Here is a 20,535-nt window from a genome sequence, read left to right on the forward strand (position 1 = left end):
GCTACAATATGATGAAGCTTAGAAACACGATACTTAGTGAAAAGAACCAGACCCAAAAGGCTACGTTATTATATGATTCAATCTATATGAAATATCCCGAATAGGTAAATCCAAGCTAGATTAGTGTTTGCCTGCGGCTGAGAGGAGGAAGAATGAGGAACAACTGCTAACAGGTACAAGGGTTTCTTTTTGGACTAATGAAAATGTTCCAAAACTGATTATGGTGATATGTGCACAATTCTGTGAATACACCAAACACTAAAAAAAATAGCAAACTAAAAAAAACAGAGAGAGAACTAAAAGACTTAAAAAACAAACCAATTTGCATTGTTTCACCCTTATTTACATCCTAAGTCTGAAAAACACACTATAAAATTATAAGGCAATTATGGAAATTTGAACATTTAATATCTGCTGATGTTAATGAATTATTGCTAATTTTATAAGTATGATCATGAAATTGAGCTATGTTTTTTTAAAGAGTCCCTATTTTTTACAGACACATATTAAAATATTTGCAGATGAAAGGATACAGCATCTGGGATTTGCTTCAAAATAAACTAGGGACAGAGATAAGAAATAGGTATATAAGGGATGGTCATGAGATAGTAAATGCTCACTAGACTATTCTCTTCATTTTCGAGACATTTTTTGAAATTTTCTATTCAAAAAAAAAAAAGGACAGAGGAAAAAGAGGAAATACTTCCATGCAACATTATTTTACTGTATGCTGATCATCGATCCCAAGGGCGGGAAGACCCTGTTTCAACTGTATTCTCAAGACACGTGAAGGCAGTAATTGGAGGAAGAGGTTCAAAGGGTACAAACTTCCAAGTTATAAGATAAATAAGCACTAGAGATGTCACGTACAACATGATGACTAACACTGCTGTACGACATATGGAAGGAGTTAAGAGAGTAAATCCTAAGAGGTCTCATCACAAAGAAAAAGAAAGTTTAATCTTTTCTTCTTTCTATTCTTTTTATTGTATCCATAGAGGATGGATGTTAGCTGAGCCTTTTGTGGAAATCATTTCACAATATATGTCAATCATGCTGTTCCCCTTAAACTTATACAGTGATGTATGTCAATTATTTCTCAATAAAACTGGGGGAAAGAAAAAACTGCAAGTACCTGGGACTTCCCTTCTGTCTTCAGCAACCACTCTTTCCGCCTCAATTACAATCTTTCCAAAAGAAGGCTTTCATCCTGAACACTTTTTCCTAAAAAAGCCATCTGTTGGTTTCCTTTTGTAATGATTTTTAAAATTATATTTTAAAACTTCATTATCTTTGATATTAAGTTGGTTCTTGAAGGACACATTGATCAATTTCCCTTGGCTTGTGAACTTCACTTGTTCCTATGATCAAGGCAGGAGAATGGTCCAGAACCCTAAGCTTGAGGCAGAGTCTCCTTGGTCATATTAAAAGCAAGAGGTTTTCCATAAGAGGCTCTTAACTATAGGAAACAAACTGAGGGTTGCTGGAGGGGGTTGGTGGGTGGAGGGATGGGGTAACTGGGTGATGGGCATGAAGGAGGGCACTTCATGGAATGAGTACTCGGTGTGATATGCAATCACTAAACTCTACCTCTGAAATAATACACTATACGTAAAGTGAATTTAAATAAAATAAAAAATAATTTAAAAAAATAAAAGCAAGAGATTTTCAAGGCATACTTAGCCCCAGCCCTTGTCCCAGTGCTGGGTCAGAAAACCCCACCTGAGCCCCAGCTGAGTCCTTATGGAAACAACAACTGCTCTAAGTTCCTACGTACATACCATGTAAGAAGTGCAATACCAAGCACTTTACCTAAATAAAGTTATTTAGTCACTGTGATAAGCCTAGGTGACAGGTACTATTATTTACCCCCATTTTGCTGGGACTTCGGAATGGTCAAGTAACCTACTGTAAATCACACAGCTTTATAGAGCAGAGTCACGATTTGAACTCAGGCTGTCTGGCTCCAGACTGTGAATTTAAACCAGGCTGCATTACCTCCTGGGTGGAAATCAACTCATCACCTCTTAATCACCCCACTGATGTTCAAGGACCAGAAATTTAATTAGGCCAAAAATCATTTGCTCTGACAACAGAAGCTGGACTATCTCCCAGGAAACCCCCTTCCCAGCTCCCTCATTAGGACCAACGATATCACAAATCTTGCTCTTGAACAGCAAAACAAAAGGCGCATGACTTGTATTTAAAAAAAAAAAAAAAAAAAGATCCACGGAGATAACTCAAAAGTTAAAAATTAAGAGAGACACGGCCCCTTCGCCTTGCCCTCCTCCTCCTCCTCAACCTCCAGAAATGCCTGGGTGAAAGGCTAGGGCCAAGGGAGCTGGATGCAGGGACTCTTCAGTGGCAACTCCACAGTAAGAGATAAACAGGCAGTGTGAGGGTAGGCGGGTCCTCCTAAGTAAATCCAGATCCCAGTCAGGGCGGGCTGCGAGGCTTCCCGGAGTCACTCTGCACACACAACACCCAGGAATGACTTAGCACCAAAACACCAGTAGATTGCTTCAGAGAACGGCTGAGAATTCACATCCAAGTCTGGGGACTAAACTTCAGAAACGCGGAGCACAAGCTGTCCACACCCACCTCCCTCCCACTCCCGGCCTCCCGACCAAAACCACACCCCTCCCTGCAGGCGGGAGGGGGGTGGGCTGGGAAGGGCAACGCGATGGTCCCCAGATGGGTTCAGAATTGAACAAGGAAAGGGGTGCAGGACAGAGCGAGGGAGACCTCAAATGAGCTAGGAAAAGAACTGAAAGGGGCGGGAGCATGAAAAAAAGGACCAAAATGTAAGAAGCAAGGACCAGTGAGGGACACTGCGAGTGTAACTGGGAACAACTGGTGACTGGAACAGCAAAGCACCGGGGGACAGGGCACGAGGGAATGGGAGGGGCGGGGAAGACAAAGAGGCTGGAGAACTCACACTCCTCTGGGGACCGAGAGCCACGGGGGGACACGGGGTTCAGGGGTCAGCAAACTAAGAGTGTCAGAGACGACACCCTTCCCGTGTGGAGACTGGAGCGACTGCACACCAGGGGCCTGGGAAACAGGAATGACTGGGGAGCAGGGGGGCCCGGAACTGAAACTGGGACTGGGGGGGGGGTTCTGGAGTTAGGAGGGACTGAGAGCCGGAAGGTCTGAGAACTGAGGGGATGGTGACTGGGTGAGAGGGTCGGAGGACTGGGAGAGACTGGGGGTCTGGGGACAGGTGTGCAGGAGCTGGTTTTAAGCGGGGAACAGGAGGCAGGGGACTGGGAGTGTCTGGACTCGGGACGCCAGATAAGTGCAGGTGAACGGGGGCCAGCTCCCGCGCGTACGGGGGTCTACGAGAGACGGGACGGGGGTGTGCGAGCGAGCGGGACGCGGGGACTCGGGGGCCGGAGTGTGCAGCTGGAGCGGCGGGAGCCGAGGCAGCCGGGCCGGGTGACAGCGGCGAAGCCGCCACTCACCGCTCATGGTGCCGCTCCCGAGCCGGTGCCCGCGCCGTGCTACCGCCACTGCCGCCACTGCCGCCGCCGGGCTCCAGACAGGCCGGGAGACAGCGCACCGCCCCGCCCGCCCGCCCCGCCCCGGAAGTGGAGCGCCGCCGCCGCGGACCCGCCCACCGACCCGGAAGGTAAACACGGGCGCCGGCGCGGCGGGGTGGCTGGGCGGCCCGGTCCTGGGAGGACCGAGATGCTCGCGGGGAAGCACGGAGGTGCGAGAATCGCTCACCGCGCGTGGCTGCGGCGGGACTGACCTGGACGTTTCCCTGCCCTCTTGGGCCCACACCTCTGTCGGGGAGACAGTGAACAGGCCACGAGAAGTGAGCCAACACCGTTGCAGAGAGCAGTAGGAACTAAGAAGGGAAATAAAGGGTAATGGGCCAAAGCATGGGAACCGGGGAGATGGGCAATTCCGGAGGGCACCCCTAAGGAGACGATCTTGGAGCTGAGACCTGGACGACGGAAGCTGGAAAACGGCCCGGGATGATGCGCAGGAAAGGTGTTCCAGAAGGAACAGCAAGTGCAAAGGCCCTGCCTCGGGGCTTGACTAGAGCCAGAGAGTGGGTGAGAGAGAGGAGGTAGGAGAGCCTGGGTGGAGGGCCTGTGGGCCATGGTGAGGGGGTGTAAGGGAATGGGAAGCCATTGCCAGAATTTAAGCAGAGGAGTGACACGATCTGAATTAGGTCTTAAGACGGTTACTCCTCCTGGGTTCGAAATGAATTGTAGTGGGGCAGGGTGGAGAAAGGGCCCCTGGTTAGGGAGCCATTGCAGTCAGTTGCCCAGCAAGAAATAATATGTCTGGGGCTAGGCTGGTGGCATTGGAGATAAGGTGGATGGATGATGTGCCAACACGTGTTCACAATATGAAGCTCAGGTTACTGTCCCATTTTATACATGGGGGAAAGGGGACCCAGAAAGGTTAAAAGAGCATTTTGCCCAAAACCCGGAGTAAAAAAAAAAAAAAGGCATTTTTACATCACAACCCAGTACACATGTGGATACATTTAACAAGATATTTAACAAAACAATTCCATAGGTAATGTATTCTCTATTTTTCTTTCTTTTTTTCTCTTTCTTTCTTTCTTTCTTTTTTATGCTGACTGAGACAGTTGATTGATCCACTGATAAATCTTAATCCACAGTTGAAAACACTGAATCGAGGACCAGACCCCACAGGGAAATGGAGCCAGAATTCCAGCCCAGTTCTGTGTGACCCACAGCCCCATGGTCTTCCTACTACACTGCCTTTCAACACAAAACCTCTGGCCCCTGGAAGTTGATCTTTTGGATTCCAGCAGAAGTCAAGAGCTCTTTGGAGACGGCTGCCGTGCAGCGTTATTTATGACGGAACGAGTGGAAAGCACCCCCAAAGCCCAACTACAGAAGAATAGCTAAGCAAATCATGGCCCACTTCACAAGGAATCTCTTGCGGTAGTTGCAAATTCTAATTATAAAGATGGAAACTTGGGGAGAGGCCAATGATAAGGCCTCAAGTAAAAAAAAGTCCGGTGCAAAATGGTCTATGTGCCATAATTACAATGTGTCAAAGTATGACCATGTGTAGGGATTGAGGGAGTGGAGAGATGAAAATACTTGTGGGTTGGTTGGATCGTCTTTGCCATTTTCAAAATTATACTCTATAGTTATTGTTAATCTGTTATTTTGAAGAGTCTATGTGCCTAAATCCACCCCCCAACTCCCCCACCCCCAGAAGCCTAGTTTGGGTTCTCCTGCCTCTGTAACCCTGGGGAAGGCATCACATACCTGCGTCATGGAGTTGTCGCGAGGATAACGTGTTCTACCTTCTCATAGCACCCTGAACCTTCATGGCACTTGAGGCAGGAGAAGTTAGTGACATCAGTGCTTGTCCTTCCCCGTTTCTACCTCCAACCACACCCTTGAAACATTGTAATTCCTTTTTTCTGAGATTTTCGCCTAGTCCCCAAAGACCAAGAATCAAAAGCCTAAAGTCTACAGCTCTTGTCAGCCTTGAAAAACCAAAGTCGTTGAGGAGATGCCAGTGGCGGGGAGGGGAGGGGAGAAGGAAGAAGGCCTGTGAGAAGCTAGGAGCAGTATTCCATATACTGTTCCTAGAACAGCCATAGAACAGGAAAGGAGTGTGTGCCTGCTCTCAAACTACAATTCAAGCAGATTAATAAAAATCATTACAGCAATGTGACTCAAAGTATTTATTATGAAGCAGATACTTTCATGAAAAAAAACATATATGCGCCAATGGGTGTGTCTGTGTTTTCGTTTAATCCTTAAAATAACCTTATAAGTAGATACTATTACTATTCCCGTTTTACAGATGGGGAAACTGAGGCACAAGTGGTTAAGTAACTCTCACAGTCACCCAAAGTCTGTAACTTCTAGTAACAGAGCCAGGATTCAAGTCCAGCCAATCTGGCTCCAGGAGCCAGTGCCTTAACCACCGTACTGTATTGTCTCCTGTGGTCCTCAAGGACCTGGAATGGAACCATGGAATGGCCCCCAAAGGGTAAAAAGGGCTCACTAAGTTTTCCCATATCCCAAACCTGACACAAAAGCCACAAAGCCCCAAGACTTTGAGGTCTACGCTGTGGTGTCAGTGGGCATCTTAACAATGATCAAAGTCAACATATTACCAGAGGGCATCATCACCTGTTGCAAACTTTTCCATAACACCTCAGGACCTTTGCACAACCCCAGAAAGGGACCCCCGCCCAAATAATGACTAAGATTGTAGCCAAAAGAGATGGGAAATTCAAATGAACTTAATTTGATGCGAAGAGAAAAAATAAATAAGTCAGGATGTGTTTAAATCCTAGTTCTGCCATTTATTGGTTATGTTACCTTCCTCTGACTCAGTTTCTGCCAACACCTGTAAAATGGAGGTAATAATTGTCCACCTACCTTGTGATTTGTTGTATGCACTAGATGAGTTAGTACCGTACATTTGTTGTTGTTCTTTTAAGGATTTGCTTATTTATTAGAGAAAGAGAGTATGAGCAGAGGGAGAAAGAGAGGTAGAGAATCTCAAGCAGACTCCCTGCTGAGCACATAGGGCTTGATTCCAGGACCCATGAGATCATGACCTGAGCTGAAATCAAGTGTCAGATGCTTAACCAACTGAGCCACCCAGGCGTCCCTAGTAAGGCTAAGTTTTAGCTACCATTATTATTACCTGCATTGGGGTCTGAAAATGATACCTACTATACCTTTATCACAGTTTGCAATTACACATTTATTTATGGGACTGTAATAATGCCTGATGTCTCCATTAAGCTAAAAGTTCACAAGGTCAGGAGCCTTGCACTCACGCATTGCACACTAAATTAGTGTGGCTGACTCTAGGCTTCTCCTATCTCCAGGAGTACATAAGATCACCTTACTTTCCATTAATAATAAAGAGAAAAATCCAATCTGGCTAGAAGTATATACGTGTGTGTATAGGAGAGAAAGGGGCTAGCCATAGAAATGTGGGACTATGGGATCTACACACTGCAGTGGTTTTTTTCAGTGAGTCAAGAATTTAATCATGAGACCAAGGAAATTTCTACAGTTAAGCTCCCAACAATAAGGTAGGGAAGTACATCTAACATAAAGACTTTCTAGAATTACAGGACAAAAAGCTCTATCAACAACTGATAAGTACAATCATCCTAAAGAGATCAGATACATCATCCTGACATCAGATTTTCAAAGCAGCTCTACACCAGCTGAAACGGTCGATTATCTGGTAAAAATGGGTTTCTCCATCTCTGTGACACTAGCTAGCAGGCTATTACAGTAGTCATTTGTTTTCGTGGTGACGAGAATGGTTGCACCTTCCTCCATAGCCGGGAGTGGAAAGAAATGGTCAGAATCGACCTTTGATTCAGAATTGACACAGTCTTCACAGGTGCATTCTTCTACTGTGTACTCCAGGCCCCTTGAGAGAACTTCGTCACCAGTCCTGCTAGCACGGCCCTCCTCCTGGTCAGCATTCGCCTCCTTCTGGAGAGCAGATCCTGATCATGCAGAAACACAACCATTAACCTCAACTTCCCACATGAGGCGGTCCTGACAGCCTTAGCAGTACACATTAGGGCTCCAAGCCATGGAGACAGACCTCCTACAAAACAAATGAGTATGTCCTACGCTAGAAGTCACCCACCTACAGACCACAGGCCACACTGGATCTGAAGATAGACTTCGGTTAGGCCCCTACAGTATTGTTAAGTGTTTGCTTACACGTTTTATGTTGGCCCCCATTCAAAAACCAAGAGGTTAAAAAATAAAAACCAAAATTCAAGGGATTTCACATGCAGATCAAGGCAACTGGTCTCTTAAAAATAATAATAATGAAAAAGTGGCAACTTGTAGCTTACATTCCTACATGGAAACAATTGGTTGGAGTCCATAGCACCTGTCTCCTTGGTGACGGGCACAGGCTACTCTATTCTTGAAACCTCCACCTGCCCACTGCATTCACTGGTTGCCTGCTTGGTCCTCGGAGGCATTGAAGTGTTGACCCTATTTTACACCCGTGAAATGACACCTGTGAAATTACCATATGTTACAGCACACCAAAATAAGCCTTTGGGTGACACTTTAGAATTCAAAGTAAAGATGCTTCTCTTACAGAGCATTTGGTAGCAAATCAAAAATTTTTTTATAATGAATCTTTTGTGATCATGTAAGGTAGGAGTCTCTATTATGTCCCCATTTATATGCTGGTGAAGGTAAGCTTTCCTACTTCCCCAACCTGCCACAGAATAACTCCATCTTCCAAAATAAAACACTTAAAGTCACTCCCCACCTGTCTCTCAGACCCCAGGCAGAAGAAAAAAAAAGAAACATGAGTAAATTATGGGGAACAGCCATCTACCTCTCTTTACTGCAAATGAGGTGGGTGCCTTACAGATTATGCACAGAAAATAAATGCATCAAGAAATAGGGCAATGGCTGCGAAGTGTTTGGGAATCAGATCATGGGCAAAGGTGCTGCAGAAATGCTTTTATCTTAAAAAGGCTTTAAGTAGAACATTCACTTCTCTGAGACTGGTTCTCTGCTGCTTAATAAAGATAATAATCTTTAAAACGACTACTCAAATAATCCAAGAACAACTGGTTATTCATTTCAAGCACTTTTTTTGGCAGCAAAATATTCACCCAAGCAAACAGCATTTACATTTGTATGAAAAATATGGCCATGGGTCTTGCCAAATACATTTTTCCTAATAGTAGCAGACCTGGCTAGCAGTTTCTGAGAGTAAGACATTTAATCAATGTGCTAACTTTGGTCAAAGGGGTGGATGTTTGCCAAGGAAACCTCACTACTTCAGAAGAGTAATTACTGAGGGAAGAATGTGGGGGAGCGCGACTCTGTGGAGCACCTGCAAAGAAGAGACAAACCAAAAAGAAGACAGCTCGCTCCTTCCCGAAAGTTCGTTTAACACAACTGTCCTCTAACACACTCAAAAGGGCTCTAACCAAATGAAATACTCAACACAAAAAGAGAGAGAGAGAGAGAGAGAGAGAGAGAGAGAGAGAGAGAGAGAAGGAACTGAAATTCACAATAGCAACCTCTTGGAAATAGATTTCAAAGACTGCAAATAGATTTCAAACCAACCTGTGTTTTTACATTCGTCCTTTGATGGTTCCGAATTCATCTTCCTTAGCAAGAACATCAACACAAAAACTGTCAAAGAAACTATCAAGCTCAGGCCCAAACAGGTCCAGAGAATTTCATTTGTTCCTTTCACTGAATTAAAAGAATATCAGAGGGATAATGAACTGACAACATAATATCCACATCAAGTAAAGATTATTTGCCATCCAATTTCCCTAATTCATCAGCATTGACTTGTAAATTCTAAATAATACTTAATTAGAAGAGTTGATAAAAATCCATGTTGCTAACAGCGCTGAATAAAATTGAGTTCAGTTCTGAATAATTACTTTGCTCCCGATGGCATTTAAATACTTGCCTTATTTCTCTCTTTTTGATTCAGAAGATCTCACCATCCTTCCTGTAATGTCTATTTTTTTCATAAATAGTCAATGTAGAGAAAATAGGTCACACCAATGAATTAATTGTTCAAGCAGTATTACTTACTTGCATCACAATAACGCTGACACGGTACAGGAGGGGTATTAGAACATCGAAGGTGACACGGTTTGCAAGCACTAAGCAATCTGTCAAAATACTCATTTTGTAAGCACTCCTGAGCCATCTGGAACCTGATCACAAAAAGAAACAAGGAAACCCCAGAAAGAACAGCATGGAAGGACAAGTAAAACCTCGTCAAGAATTCCCCAGCAAATGTACTGACAGCAGCTAGAATGTCCAGGGAAAAGAAGAACTTCACAACTATGACTTAGTTCTTACACAAGGGGCTGGCTCCTTGTACTGTGGCTAAGGATTTGAATACCAGCTCCAATTCCGGTTTCTAAGTTTGAGACGGGGGTAGGGTAAGAGATGGAGTGTAAATATCAAGGGCAAACCATACCTGAAACAGAAACCGTTTATTTATAGAGGAAATTTCTATAAATAAATCAGGTGACAGTCGCAAGGTGTGTAGACGAGCCTGAGGCATCAGACAGAAAGGCTCGATAACCACTTTTGGGCCATCTGTTTTTGAGCTGTGCTGAGTGATGGGCCCCCAGGGAGACAGATAAGGTCTGCGCCCCTAAAGAACTTAAAATCTAACAGGGGAGATAGAAATCCGCTCAACCACAAGGTGTAGTAAGAACTGAAGGAATGTGAGACAGGGAAAGGAACGTCAAGGTGCCTCCCAGGTTTCGGACCTGTGAAGAATCGTGGAATTCCAACAGAAATAGGGACATCTAGGGTAAAAACTAAATTGGAAAGAGGGTTGAGGGGAAGATAAGTTTGGGGCATTAGTAGTAAACTAATCCATGCTCCACTGTTGAAAATTTAGAAAACACCAACGAGCAGATAGATAACAGAAGTTGCAAACAGGCTTGCTGCTGCGTTCTGTCTGGTCAACCCCTAATATAGATCTTTCTGGAAGGATTTCTGAGGATAGATGATGATAGATAGATAGATAGATGATAGATAGATAGATAGATAGATGGATAGATGGATAGATAGATAGATAGATGATAGAGCAAGCACCTTTTTCTTTTTATGTAAATGGAATCACTTGAGTTTGTTTTTAACCATACTGAGTGGGATACCCATATAGAGATATCCAGAGAGGCCAGTCAGAAATTCAGGACTCCATTAAAATGCAAGAAAATGACAAACTCCAAATTCAGTACAGTGATTCTCTCTAGGGTGCAGGGAGGGTATCAAAGGGCCTCTGGCTGTGTTGTTCACATTTATTAAGCTGAATGGTGGATACATTGGTGTTTGTTGTGTTATTCTTCTGTCGTATTCTTTGTTATCATTGACAGCTCTCATATTTTTTTTAAGCCCCGCACCCAGTGTGGAGCCCAACTCAGGGCTTGAACTCAGGACCCTGAGATCGAGACCTGAGCCAATATCAAGAGTCAGATGCTTAACCACCTGAGCTACCCAGGTGCCCTTACACCTTTTCGTATTTTTTAAATGGTACATAGTAAATATTAAAATAGTGATGATAATAACCTAAAATGCGGGAATGAAAGACAACATTTTCTTTTTTTTTAATGAAGGGTTTGAGCCTAAAAGAGAGTGTGAATTCGATATTGATCAAAACCTCCCATTCCTCTGGGGGTCCAGGCAGTGAGGTGAATGGGTGTGGGCCAAGGGCTAACCCAGCGGATTCCACTCCCTCAAGCCCCTGCCAGACGACGAAGCAGACCAAGGTCACAGGAAAAGCACACTTAGAGAAACGGGAAGACAAAGATCAGCCACCGTAACAGGCAAGCAAGGAGCGTTTCAGGATGGGATGGGCAGTGAGTCAACTTCTACAGAAACGTCAGAAGCGACGCACTAAGGAAGGAGGTCACTGGGGCCCCTTGCATATATATGTTCGTGGGCAGAAGCTGTATTGTAAGTACTTCAGGAGTCGAGAGAAAGAGAAGCAGCCAATGTGGGCCATGCCTGGGAAGTCTGGTAGAAACCAGAAGCACCAAGCTTTGCTAACTCTTGGGAAAGGAAACACTCTTGCTTCTGACCGATGTGTTTGCTCGGACGCCTCACATCAGGAGCCCAAGGACGTTTGCTGCCTCATCATTTGTATTCACAGAAACCCGTCCATCGATGGGGCCTTGCGGTAGAAGGCCACGCAGCCATCCAAAACATGCACCAGATGTGTTCTGATACATCCCTGAGTGGAAAATGCAAGTTACCAAGCAAGTGTCTAATCTGTTCTGCTGTGTTTACAAATAAAATAGTAGGCAGGGGCGCCTGAGTGGCTCAGGCCGTTCGGCATCCGACTCTTGGTCTCAGCTCAGGTCTTGATCTCAGGGTTGTGAGTTCAAGCCCAGCTGGAGCCTACTTGAAAAAAAAACAAACAAATAAAATAGGAGGTATATAGAGATACAGACATAAGCTACATCTGGACAGATATCCAGAAAAAGGATTGGAATTACTGCCTGTGGCAAGAGACAGGAAGTCTAGGGTGGGGGAAAAAAAGACTAAGTTTTCACTGAAAAATATTTGGTAGTTTGAGTAACTATTTTTGAATAATTGTTCTTTAAATAAGAGCCTTTTTTTTTTAAAGGGTGATGTTTTAGTCCATTCAGGCTGCCGTACAAAATACTACAGACTGAATATAGTTCTGTTACAAACAACAGAAACATATTTCTCAGAGATTCAGTATCTGGTGAGAGCCCACTTCCTGCACCTAGGAAGACTCCCAGAATTCAGACAGAAGTACGGAAGTCTAAGGGAAAAGCTAAATTGGCAAGAGGGTTGAGGGGGGAAGGACAGACATCTTTTTGCACCCCAAGGTGCAAGGAGCAAGAGTTCTCTCCAGAGTCTCTTTTATGAAGACACTAATCCCCTTCGTGAGAGCTCCATCCCCGTGACCTAATCACCGCCCCAAGACCCTGTCTCCCAATAGCACCACACTGGGGATAAGCTTTCAACATGAATTTCTGGGGGACACAAACATTCAGTCTGTAGGAGGAGGGGCATTCGGAAGACGAAAGAAAGCAGAGTGAAAGGCATGAACAGCAGAGACCAAGGGAAAACAGAGAAAGATTGAAGATGTCAGCGAGACCCCTGACGGGCAGAGTCTGGGCCCATGCGAGTCCTACAAGCCAAAAGCACTAAGGGAAGCATCTCCCCAGCTCTCCCTGGGCCTTAGGAGTAGTGAAGTCCTGCATAGGTGGTTCTTCGTCACCTGGGGGCCTGGAGCAGTTTAGAGCGGCCCAGGGATGGCTCCTCCCTCAGAGAGGTCCCGCAGACCCTTCTGGGTGGGCTACCAAGCCGCTTTGATATGCAAGGTGGCCTCCTAGGAACCAGGGCCAAGAGGCTCATCTCACTTCACTCTCATCCTTAAAACATATTCTGTCTACCAGCCGTTTCAAGCTAGAACAGAGGGTGCACCATGTCGGTGGCCAGCCCTGAGAGGATTTCAGTGAAAGCCTGCTGAGGCTCCCCAGGACGGCTCTGGTTGCTTTCCCTCCCCACGTCTGTTTCTCAGCTTGTTCCAGCTCTGTCCTCCATTCTGGGGAGGGGGAAGCCTGGGATGCTTCCAATAAACTTCCTTTCTGGCTTACATTAGCCGAGTCAGTTTGGGTTGGCTGCTAGCAATCCAAAGATAAAAATAAAATCTTTAGCCACATAACTGATTTTTAGCTGACTGCTCCACTCACGCCCAAAATGACAACAGACCACGACTGGGGGACATCAGGTTCCCCTCTGCTCCTCAGGATGGGAGTGACTAGTTAATTCTGACATCTTAGGGTCAGCTGGTTCTCCTGCAGGACAGGTAAGGAGATGGAGAAACAGCAACGGAGAGGAGACAGAGATAAGTGTGCAAAAGAGATTGGGAGACGTCATACTAGTCAGGACCCTTTCAAAGACATGACATAAAAACTTAAGTTTGAGGCACCTCAAACTTCACTGAAGTGCATTTGGAATTCTCCAAAAAGGAGAGAGTATATGCTGTCTTTATCAAACCCACTTGGTCAAGGAATCACTTTTTTCAAGGACCACCTATGACCATTTAGGAATATATGTTTCATAGAACACAATTTGAGAGAAATGAGGCCAGACTAGCTCCATGATTCGCCCCAAGTCTCAAAGACTGTCATTTGGGGACTTAGCAGAGTAACACCTAAATTAAAGATTTTTTAAAAGTTTCAGAATAGAGTTTGTCAATGAAATAACATCAGCAAAACACTACTAGGTCTGACCTCACTCTACACAGAAAAAAACAAGAGGAAAACCAATCCCCGAGTCAGCCCCAAGCTTCTGCACCTACTTACAGCTCTGAAGAAGCAGAGACACTGCCTCCAACGTCCAAAGCCATTAGCATGCTCTGCAAGGAAAATTCCATCCAACCAGAAGATTCTTCTCCCCACATTATTAAACTATGATCAAGTTTTCACAGCAGAGCACTCGACCTTTAGCTCTTAACTCCAAACAAAAGTACACAGTTTCTTCCAAGGGCTTTAGTAGATTTTTCACAAGGGAGGAGAAATCTACACATGTATTAGTCAGGGTTCTACAGAGAAACACAACCTGCAGGGTGTGTGTGTGTGTGTGTGTGTACACGCAAACATATACATACATTCATACATATCCATACACACACACACACATGTGCACACACAGAGATTTATTATAAGAAATTGACTCACTCAATGACAGAGGCTGAGAAGTCCTAAGATGTACAGTTGTCCAGATCTGCTGGAGACACCGGAGAATCAATAGTGTTGGTGTAAATCCCAGTCTAAGAACTGGCAGGCTTGAGACCCAAAAAGATTCAAGAGAGATAGATGGATATTTTAAGGAACTGGCTCACTCATTTGTGGGGACTGGCAAGTCTGAAATCCACAGGACAGGCCAGCAGGCTGAAAATTCAGGAAAGACTCAGTGTTCTTACAGTCTCAAGTCCAAAATCCAGAGGGCAAGCCAAGCAGTCTGGAAACTCAAGCAGGGTTTCTATGTGGCATTCTTCAAGCCAAATACTTTCTTTGGGAAACCTCGGTCTTAAGGCCTTCAACTGATTAAATGAGGCCCACCCACATTATGGAGGGTGATGTGCCTCATTCAAAGTGTGCAGATTTAAATGTTAGTCATATCTAAAAAATGTATTCACAGCAACATCTGGACTGTGTCACTCTGGTGATCATTAGGGCCGTTGCCAACAATGCAGTTCTTTCCTTCTGAGGACAAGGTTGGATTGTATTCTCCATAGCCCTCTTTAAGTTCCACATGTAACTTGCTTTTGATCAAGAAAATGTGAGCAGAAGAAACATGTATGACGTGAAGGCAGAGGCTGTGCTTAAGTCATCACACTCTCTTCCCTCTGCCACGCTGAATGGCAAAACCCCAACGGGCCCAACATTTATTTGTAGAAGCCCTTGCCCCCAGTGTGATGGTATTTGGAGGTGGGGCCTTTGGGAGGTGGTTAAGTTTAGATGAGGTCATGAGCAGAGACCCTCATGATGCAATTAGTGCCCCTATAGGAAGAGACACCAGAGAACTTAGTCTCTCAAGCAATCTCATGCCATGGGAGCACCCAGGGAGAAGGCAGCCAGCTACAAGCCAGGAAGAGAACTACGGCCAGACGCCAAGTCTGTTGGTGCCTTGATCTTGACTCCCCAGCCTCCAGAACTGGGAGAAATAAATTTCAGTTGTTGAAACTACCAGCCTATGATACTTTGTTACCGCATCCCATGCTAAACAAGACACAAGGCACGAATGGGATTTGAGGGGCTGTTTGTTACGGCAACATAGTGTCATCTCTCCTGACTGATACAGAGTCGAAAGCCATGGTATTAACCACCGTACGGTACTGCCTCTTTGCTGCCACTAACAACTTCTTCTCAAGACCTCCCTACCTACTATTCCCTACTATTCCCCCAGAGCCTGGGGGAAGCGGGCCTTGGATGAGGGGAGAGGGAGGAGATTCAACGGCTCAAAGCCGGGATCAGAAGCCCCACTGAGCGAGCCCTGCACCAAAAGATTCCAATGCAAAGATGCTCCTCCCTCCTTCTCTTCCTCTTACTTAGATCTCAGCAGATCACTCAGAAGCCCTGTTTGCTTGAGGACATAAAAAGGCTAATTGGATTTGGGGCCACGGCTGGAGACCACCCCACCTCACACCCCCCGCTCCTTCTCGGGGAAGATTTCCTTTGAAGACGGGTGTCTGAACTCCTGCTTTCCCTCGGCACTATCAGAAGCACCACATCCTATCAGCTCTTTAGAACTTCTCAAAATGGCTTCACTCTGATTTCCAGAGGGTCCTGGCTGCTTGCAGTTCTCAGGCTCACTATGTCAGGGAAGGGTGGTTTCTTGTTTTTCAAATCATTGACTCCTCCCTGTGATGCTTTTTTGTCCCTACTTTAAACACCACCAACGACAAGACCCAGAGAACACAGACAGTGGCATCTGCGTCAAGTGATGGGAGCGGCGGCGGAAGTTCTCCCATCCCGTAAAGACGGACCGTGCCCACCGCGTGCTAGGCTCTGCGCCAGGCACCAGCTGCAAGAGTGACTTCCATTTAGATGGGGTTCCTGCCCTAACGGAAGTTGCAGTCTGGTGGGGGAAACAGAGCAACCATTAATAAAGGAGAGGCACCTGGGTGGCTCAGTCAGTGAAGTGTCAACTCTTGATTTCGACTCAGGTCATGGTCTCTGGGTCATGGGATTGAGACCCGCCATGGGATCTGCCCTGGGCATGGAGCCCGCTTGGGATTCTCTCTCTCCCTCTGCCCCTACCCAGCTCATTCTCTCTCCCTCTCTCTCTCTCTACTTCTTCCTTCTCCCCTTCCCCAAAAATATATATAATATATATGACATATATATAATATAATATATATATATAATAAAAGAAGTATATCCAACTGTGAAAGTACTTTCAAGAAGTAAGCACAGTACTGAGACACAGACTAAAAAGAGGTGAGTGGAGCCAAGGATGGGGAGGAACTCCAGTGTTAGCTGGGGGTCTTCCCAGAAACAGTCACCATAATGGAATTAGACCATGACAGGTTCTGGGGCAAAATACCTGTAAAGGATAAAGGGAGGAAGCCAGGGGAAGAGAAGGAACCTACTGATGCAGGCCTAGCGGCACTACAGGTGAGGAGACGAAAGGGAAGTCAGGGGGAAAATCACCTCAGCCTGCAGTGCAAGTCCCAGAAAGGTTTGGCCAGCCTGAGTGAAGGAGAGTTCTTGAGCCAAGACTGCCAGTCAGAGGAATCCCGTGTCTTGCAGGCGTGGGCCCAATGCGCTAACACCCTTGCCGGGCTCAGGCCTGGCTGGGAACAGGCAGGGGAAGTGTAATGGTGAGTGGCGGCAGCCAGAGTGGTCAGTCAAGTGTGCTCCCTGCAGGACATCCCAGAGGTCACTGTCATGGCAGCCATGCGTGTTTGGAGAGCAGCCTGCCATGACTTCCATGGGCCTTTCTCCGTGAGGGAAGTTAGTGATGCAAACGAAGGCCTTGGTCACCGCGGTTGTATTGGGACTGTACCCAGTCTCATTCTTTCCTCCACTCCTCATCCTATAGCTCCTTACGCGGAGCTGTCACCCGAGCTGCCGGGAGGGCTCTCACCAGGTGACGTGGCCCAAACCTTCACTCCTGAGAGGTGTGAACTCTTGGCAAATCACACCTTTCTCAGGCCCAGACGATTGCATGTGTTCATTCACAGGTTCAGGGAGAAGAAGGGAGTGCCCCCAAGTAGATCCCCTGGGTTGCACACATATTCCTCTCCTCCCCCATTAGATTCAGGCCCCCGTGCCTCTTCCTGCCCACCAGGCCATTACCTGCACTAGCATGGTGATTCCTCTTCTCTCCTACCGGTCTGGGCACAAGTGTCCAAAGTGTCCTGGCACGGAGACTACTGTGGAACTCAATCCCAGGACCCCGGGATCATGACCTGAGCCAAAGGCAGACACTTCACCAACCGAGCCACCCAGGCGCCCCAAGGAAGGAAATTCGGACACACGCTGCTACATGGACGAACCTGGAGGACATCATGCTAAGTGAAAAAAGCCAGTCACAAAAAGACAAATACTGTATGATTCCTCTTAGATGAGGTACTTACAGTCCTCAAATTCACAGAGTCAGAATGTAGAAGGGTGGTCGCCAGGGGCTGGGGGAAGCGGCAATGGGGAGTTAGTGTCTAGCATGTGTGGAGTTTCAGTGTGTGACCGTGAAAGAAGTTTGGAGCTGGATGGTGGTGATGGCTGCACAACAGTGTGAATGTGCCCCATGCCACCGAACTGTCCACTTCAAAACGGTCAGGATGGTACATTTTACATTATGTTCATTTTACCACAATTTTTAAAAATTGCAAAGATTTTTAATGACTACAAAGCATTTAACATAATCTGGCATATAGTAATCACTGGGAAAAAATAGTAGCTTTTATTGTTCTTATTTTTATGAAAGTAACTCACACAGTATCTGGCATATGATAGGCATGCAATAAATACTTTTTGAATTGATTTAAAGAATATCAGGTACTAAAAAATAGAATCTATTATTCTTCCTGGATTCTGAGGTAGAACACAGCATCCCTTTGTTTAGAAGACGGGTGCCTTTGGAAAAGAAATTGACCGCATTCATATTTGTATCACCCTATTAACCATCACCTAACGAATACTTTGAACATGGTGAGCCTCTGACAGATGCTTATTAAATCAGTATACAACTTGTCGTAGGGTATTAGTCTGAAACACTACTGTATGGTGGACATTGGAGCTGGTTTTACCCTGCCCTCTTCCTACTCCAGCATCCACGCACTTCTTTTTATAGTAACTGTGTGGATTCATTCCTGCCTCATTTCATTCAACTCATTCAATCCTTCAGACATCAAATTTCTATTGAGTGTTAGCTATTTTCCAGACATTATACAAAGCTCTGGAGATAGAGCAGTGAACAAAATGGTGAGAGTGCCTACCCTCGTGGAGCTCAGTATTGCAGAGAGAAAAGCACCAAACAAGCCATTATTGCAAATAGTTCCTTATGGATGATGGGGTATTCTATGTAGATATTGTAGGAGGCTTTTTAACATTTACTGTCCATCCAGCAGGGGAGAGATGTATTAACATTCTCTCTATATTGGAAACACTAATGTTTGTACACCAGAATTGTTAGGTACCTTTAACCATCTCAGATCTGTGGTTATTCCCATTTAGTTCACATTAGATTGAGCAAGACCCCATCAGAATGTTATTTAGAGACATAAAGTTCATCAGGAAGATGATTACACATCAGAACGCCAAAAAGAATGATTTAATTTCTTCTCTAGATCATCCCACTTAGGATTTTTTTTTTAATTCAGTAAAACCCATATTTGACACAACGTTTTGGAAAAACAAAGAATGGAAAATGTGTCTGAATTATAACCAAAGCTCTGATTTAAAGTTCTTCAAAATGTTCTCTAAAATTACATGAGGGGTTCCAGTTTCTAGGTAAGATGAAGTAGCATATGCTTCTTCGGCTCTTCTATTGATTATTGCTATAAAACTGGGTGGAATGTAGCTACTTGAGGACTCTGAAAAGTATATCATGGCAGTAAATGAGGATGAAGAAGAGAATATTAAGTACTAGCAAACCAGAGAGGAGTTCTCCAGTTCTCTCACTGCTCAGCCCAGATGTGGGTGCATGCACAGAAATGCATACCAGTGTGGGATAACTAAAGCCCCAGATCTGGACTGTAAAACCAAAAAGGAAATCCCCAGAGGACTAGAAAGTACCCAGGATATTGTAGAAAGGGAGAAGCCTGGGAACGTGACTCCAGAAAGTCATTTATGACCTCCTGAGCTTCTCTACATAGAGAAGACTTGAAGAACCTTGAGACAGACTACGCCTAGTCCAGACCCCACACTGGCCGTTTGGTGGCACACACACAAGACAGATCTGACTAGCACTGCAAAGCTTTTAGAGAGTGAACTGACACTGGAACCACAATCCGCAGAAAATGGTTAAGAATGTTTATCCTAACCTAACTAGCTTGATTGCCTGCTAAAGCAATATCATCTTGCCATCCACTTACATTTTGTTGGAATACTAAGAAAATGTTTAACCCAAGCTGGAAAGGGAAAACCGAGGAGTTAAAAACAAAGGAAAAAACAGGAAGCGAATAATAAGGGGCACCTGGCTGGCTCAGTCGGTTAAGCGTCCGACTCAATGTCTGCTCAGGGTCGTGAGTTCCTGAGAATAAAGCAAGCAAGCAAGCAAATGATAAAATGGTAGACTTAAATCTAAACATATTAATAATTACATTAAATGTAAATGGTCTAAACAAATCAATTAAAGACTGATTGTGAAAATGGGGCAGGGGTGGATGGTGGTGGAGCATGACTCAATTATGCACTATTTATAAGAAAGTTACTTCAAGGGGCACCTGGGTGACTCAGTCAGTTAAGCGTCTGCCTTCGGCTCAGGTCATGATCTCAGGGTCCTGTGATTGAGCCCCTCATCGGGTCCCCACTCAGTGGGGAGTCTGCTTCTCCCTCTCCCTCTGCCTCTCCAACCCCCCACTCATGTTCTCTATCTCTCAAATAAATAAATAAAATCTTCTAAAAAATAAAAAATTTTAAAAATTTAAAAAAGAAAGTTACTTCAAATATGATAATGCAAGTACCTTAGAAAGGAATGGCAAGACAAATAAATAACAGGCATAATATACATCAGACAGAAAGAAATGAAACTCTCCCTATTCACACATAACATGATTGCCTACAGAAAAAATCCCAAGAGAGATGCCTGGGTGGCTCAGATGGTTAAGCAACTGCCTTGTCTCAGGTCGGGATCAAGTCCTGTTTCAGGCTCCTTGATCAGCAGGGAGCCTGCTTCTCCTTCTGCCTGTTGCTCCCCCTGCTTGTGTGTGCTCTCTGACAAATAAATAAATAAAATCTAAAAAAAAAAAAAAGAAAGAAAAAGGAAAAGAAAAAATCCAAAAAAAACCCCAAAAAGACTTCTAGAACAAATAAGTCAG

At 45.0% G+C, this 20,535-nt stretch overlaps 2 protein-coding genes and 1 long non-coding RNA gene across 5 annotated transcripts in view; 1 reads left to right on the forward strand and 2 right to left on the reverse strand.

Annotated features, from left to right (window-relative positions):
- The window catches only part of SNX29 (sorting nexin 29), a 511,108-nt gene extending 507,538 nt beyond the window's left edge, over positions 1–3,570 (reverse strand). For both annotated transcript variants that reach the window (XM_040635311.1, XM_040635312.1), the window contains exon 1: positions 3,465–3,570. In XM_040635311.1, coding sequence (XP_040491245.1) covers positions 3,465–3,471 — 7 coding nt within the window. In that variant the 5' untranslated portion in view covers positions 3,472–3,570. The remainder of the gene's footprint in view (positions 1–3,464) is intronic.
- A 44-nt stretch (positions 3,571–3,614) lies between these two features.
- Positions 3,615–5,674, forward strand: LOC103668611. 2 transcript variants are annotated; one of them, XR_005836071.1, is made up of 2 exons: positions 3,615–4,536; positions 4,643–5,674. It is a non-coding gene; the product is annotated as an uncharacterized LOC103668611 (long non-coding RNA). The 2 variants fall into 2 exon arrangements; XR_570107.2 differs by having other exon boundaries at positions 3,615–4,078.
- Positions 5,675–6,992: 1,318 nt separating this feature from the next.
- Positions 6,993–9,859, reverse strand: TNFRSF17 (TNF receptor superfamily member 17). Its single transcript, XM_008696913.2, has 3 exons — positions 9,582–9,859; positions 9,096–9,227; positions 6,993–7,492 (listed from the first exon to the last, which is right to left on the reverse strand). Exons 1-3 carry the CDS (start codon positions 9,697–9,699, stop codon positions 7,215–7,217), a joined length of 528 nt encoding a protein of 175 aa, XP_008695135.1. The 5' UTR covers positions 9,700–9,859; the 3' UTR covers positions 6,993–7,214.
- Between the last annotated feature and the right edge of the window lie 10,676 nt (positions 9,860–20,535).

The sequence above is a fragment of the Ursus maritimus genome, unplaced genomic scaffold, assembly GCF_017311325.1.
Source record: "Ursus maritimus isolate PB19 unplaced genomic scaffold, ASM1731132v1 scaffold_2, whole genome shotgun sequence".
NCBI lineage: Eukaryota > Metazoa > Chordata > Mammalia > Carnivora > Ursidae > Ursus > Ursus maritimus.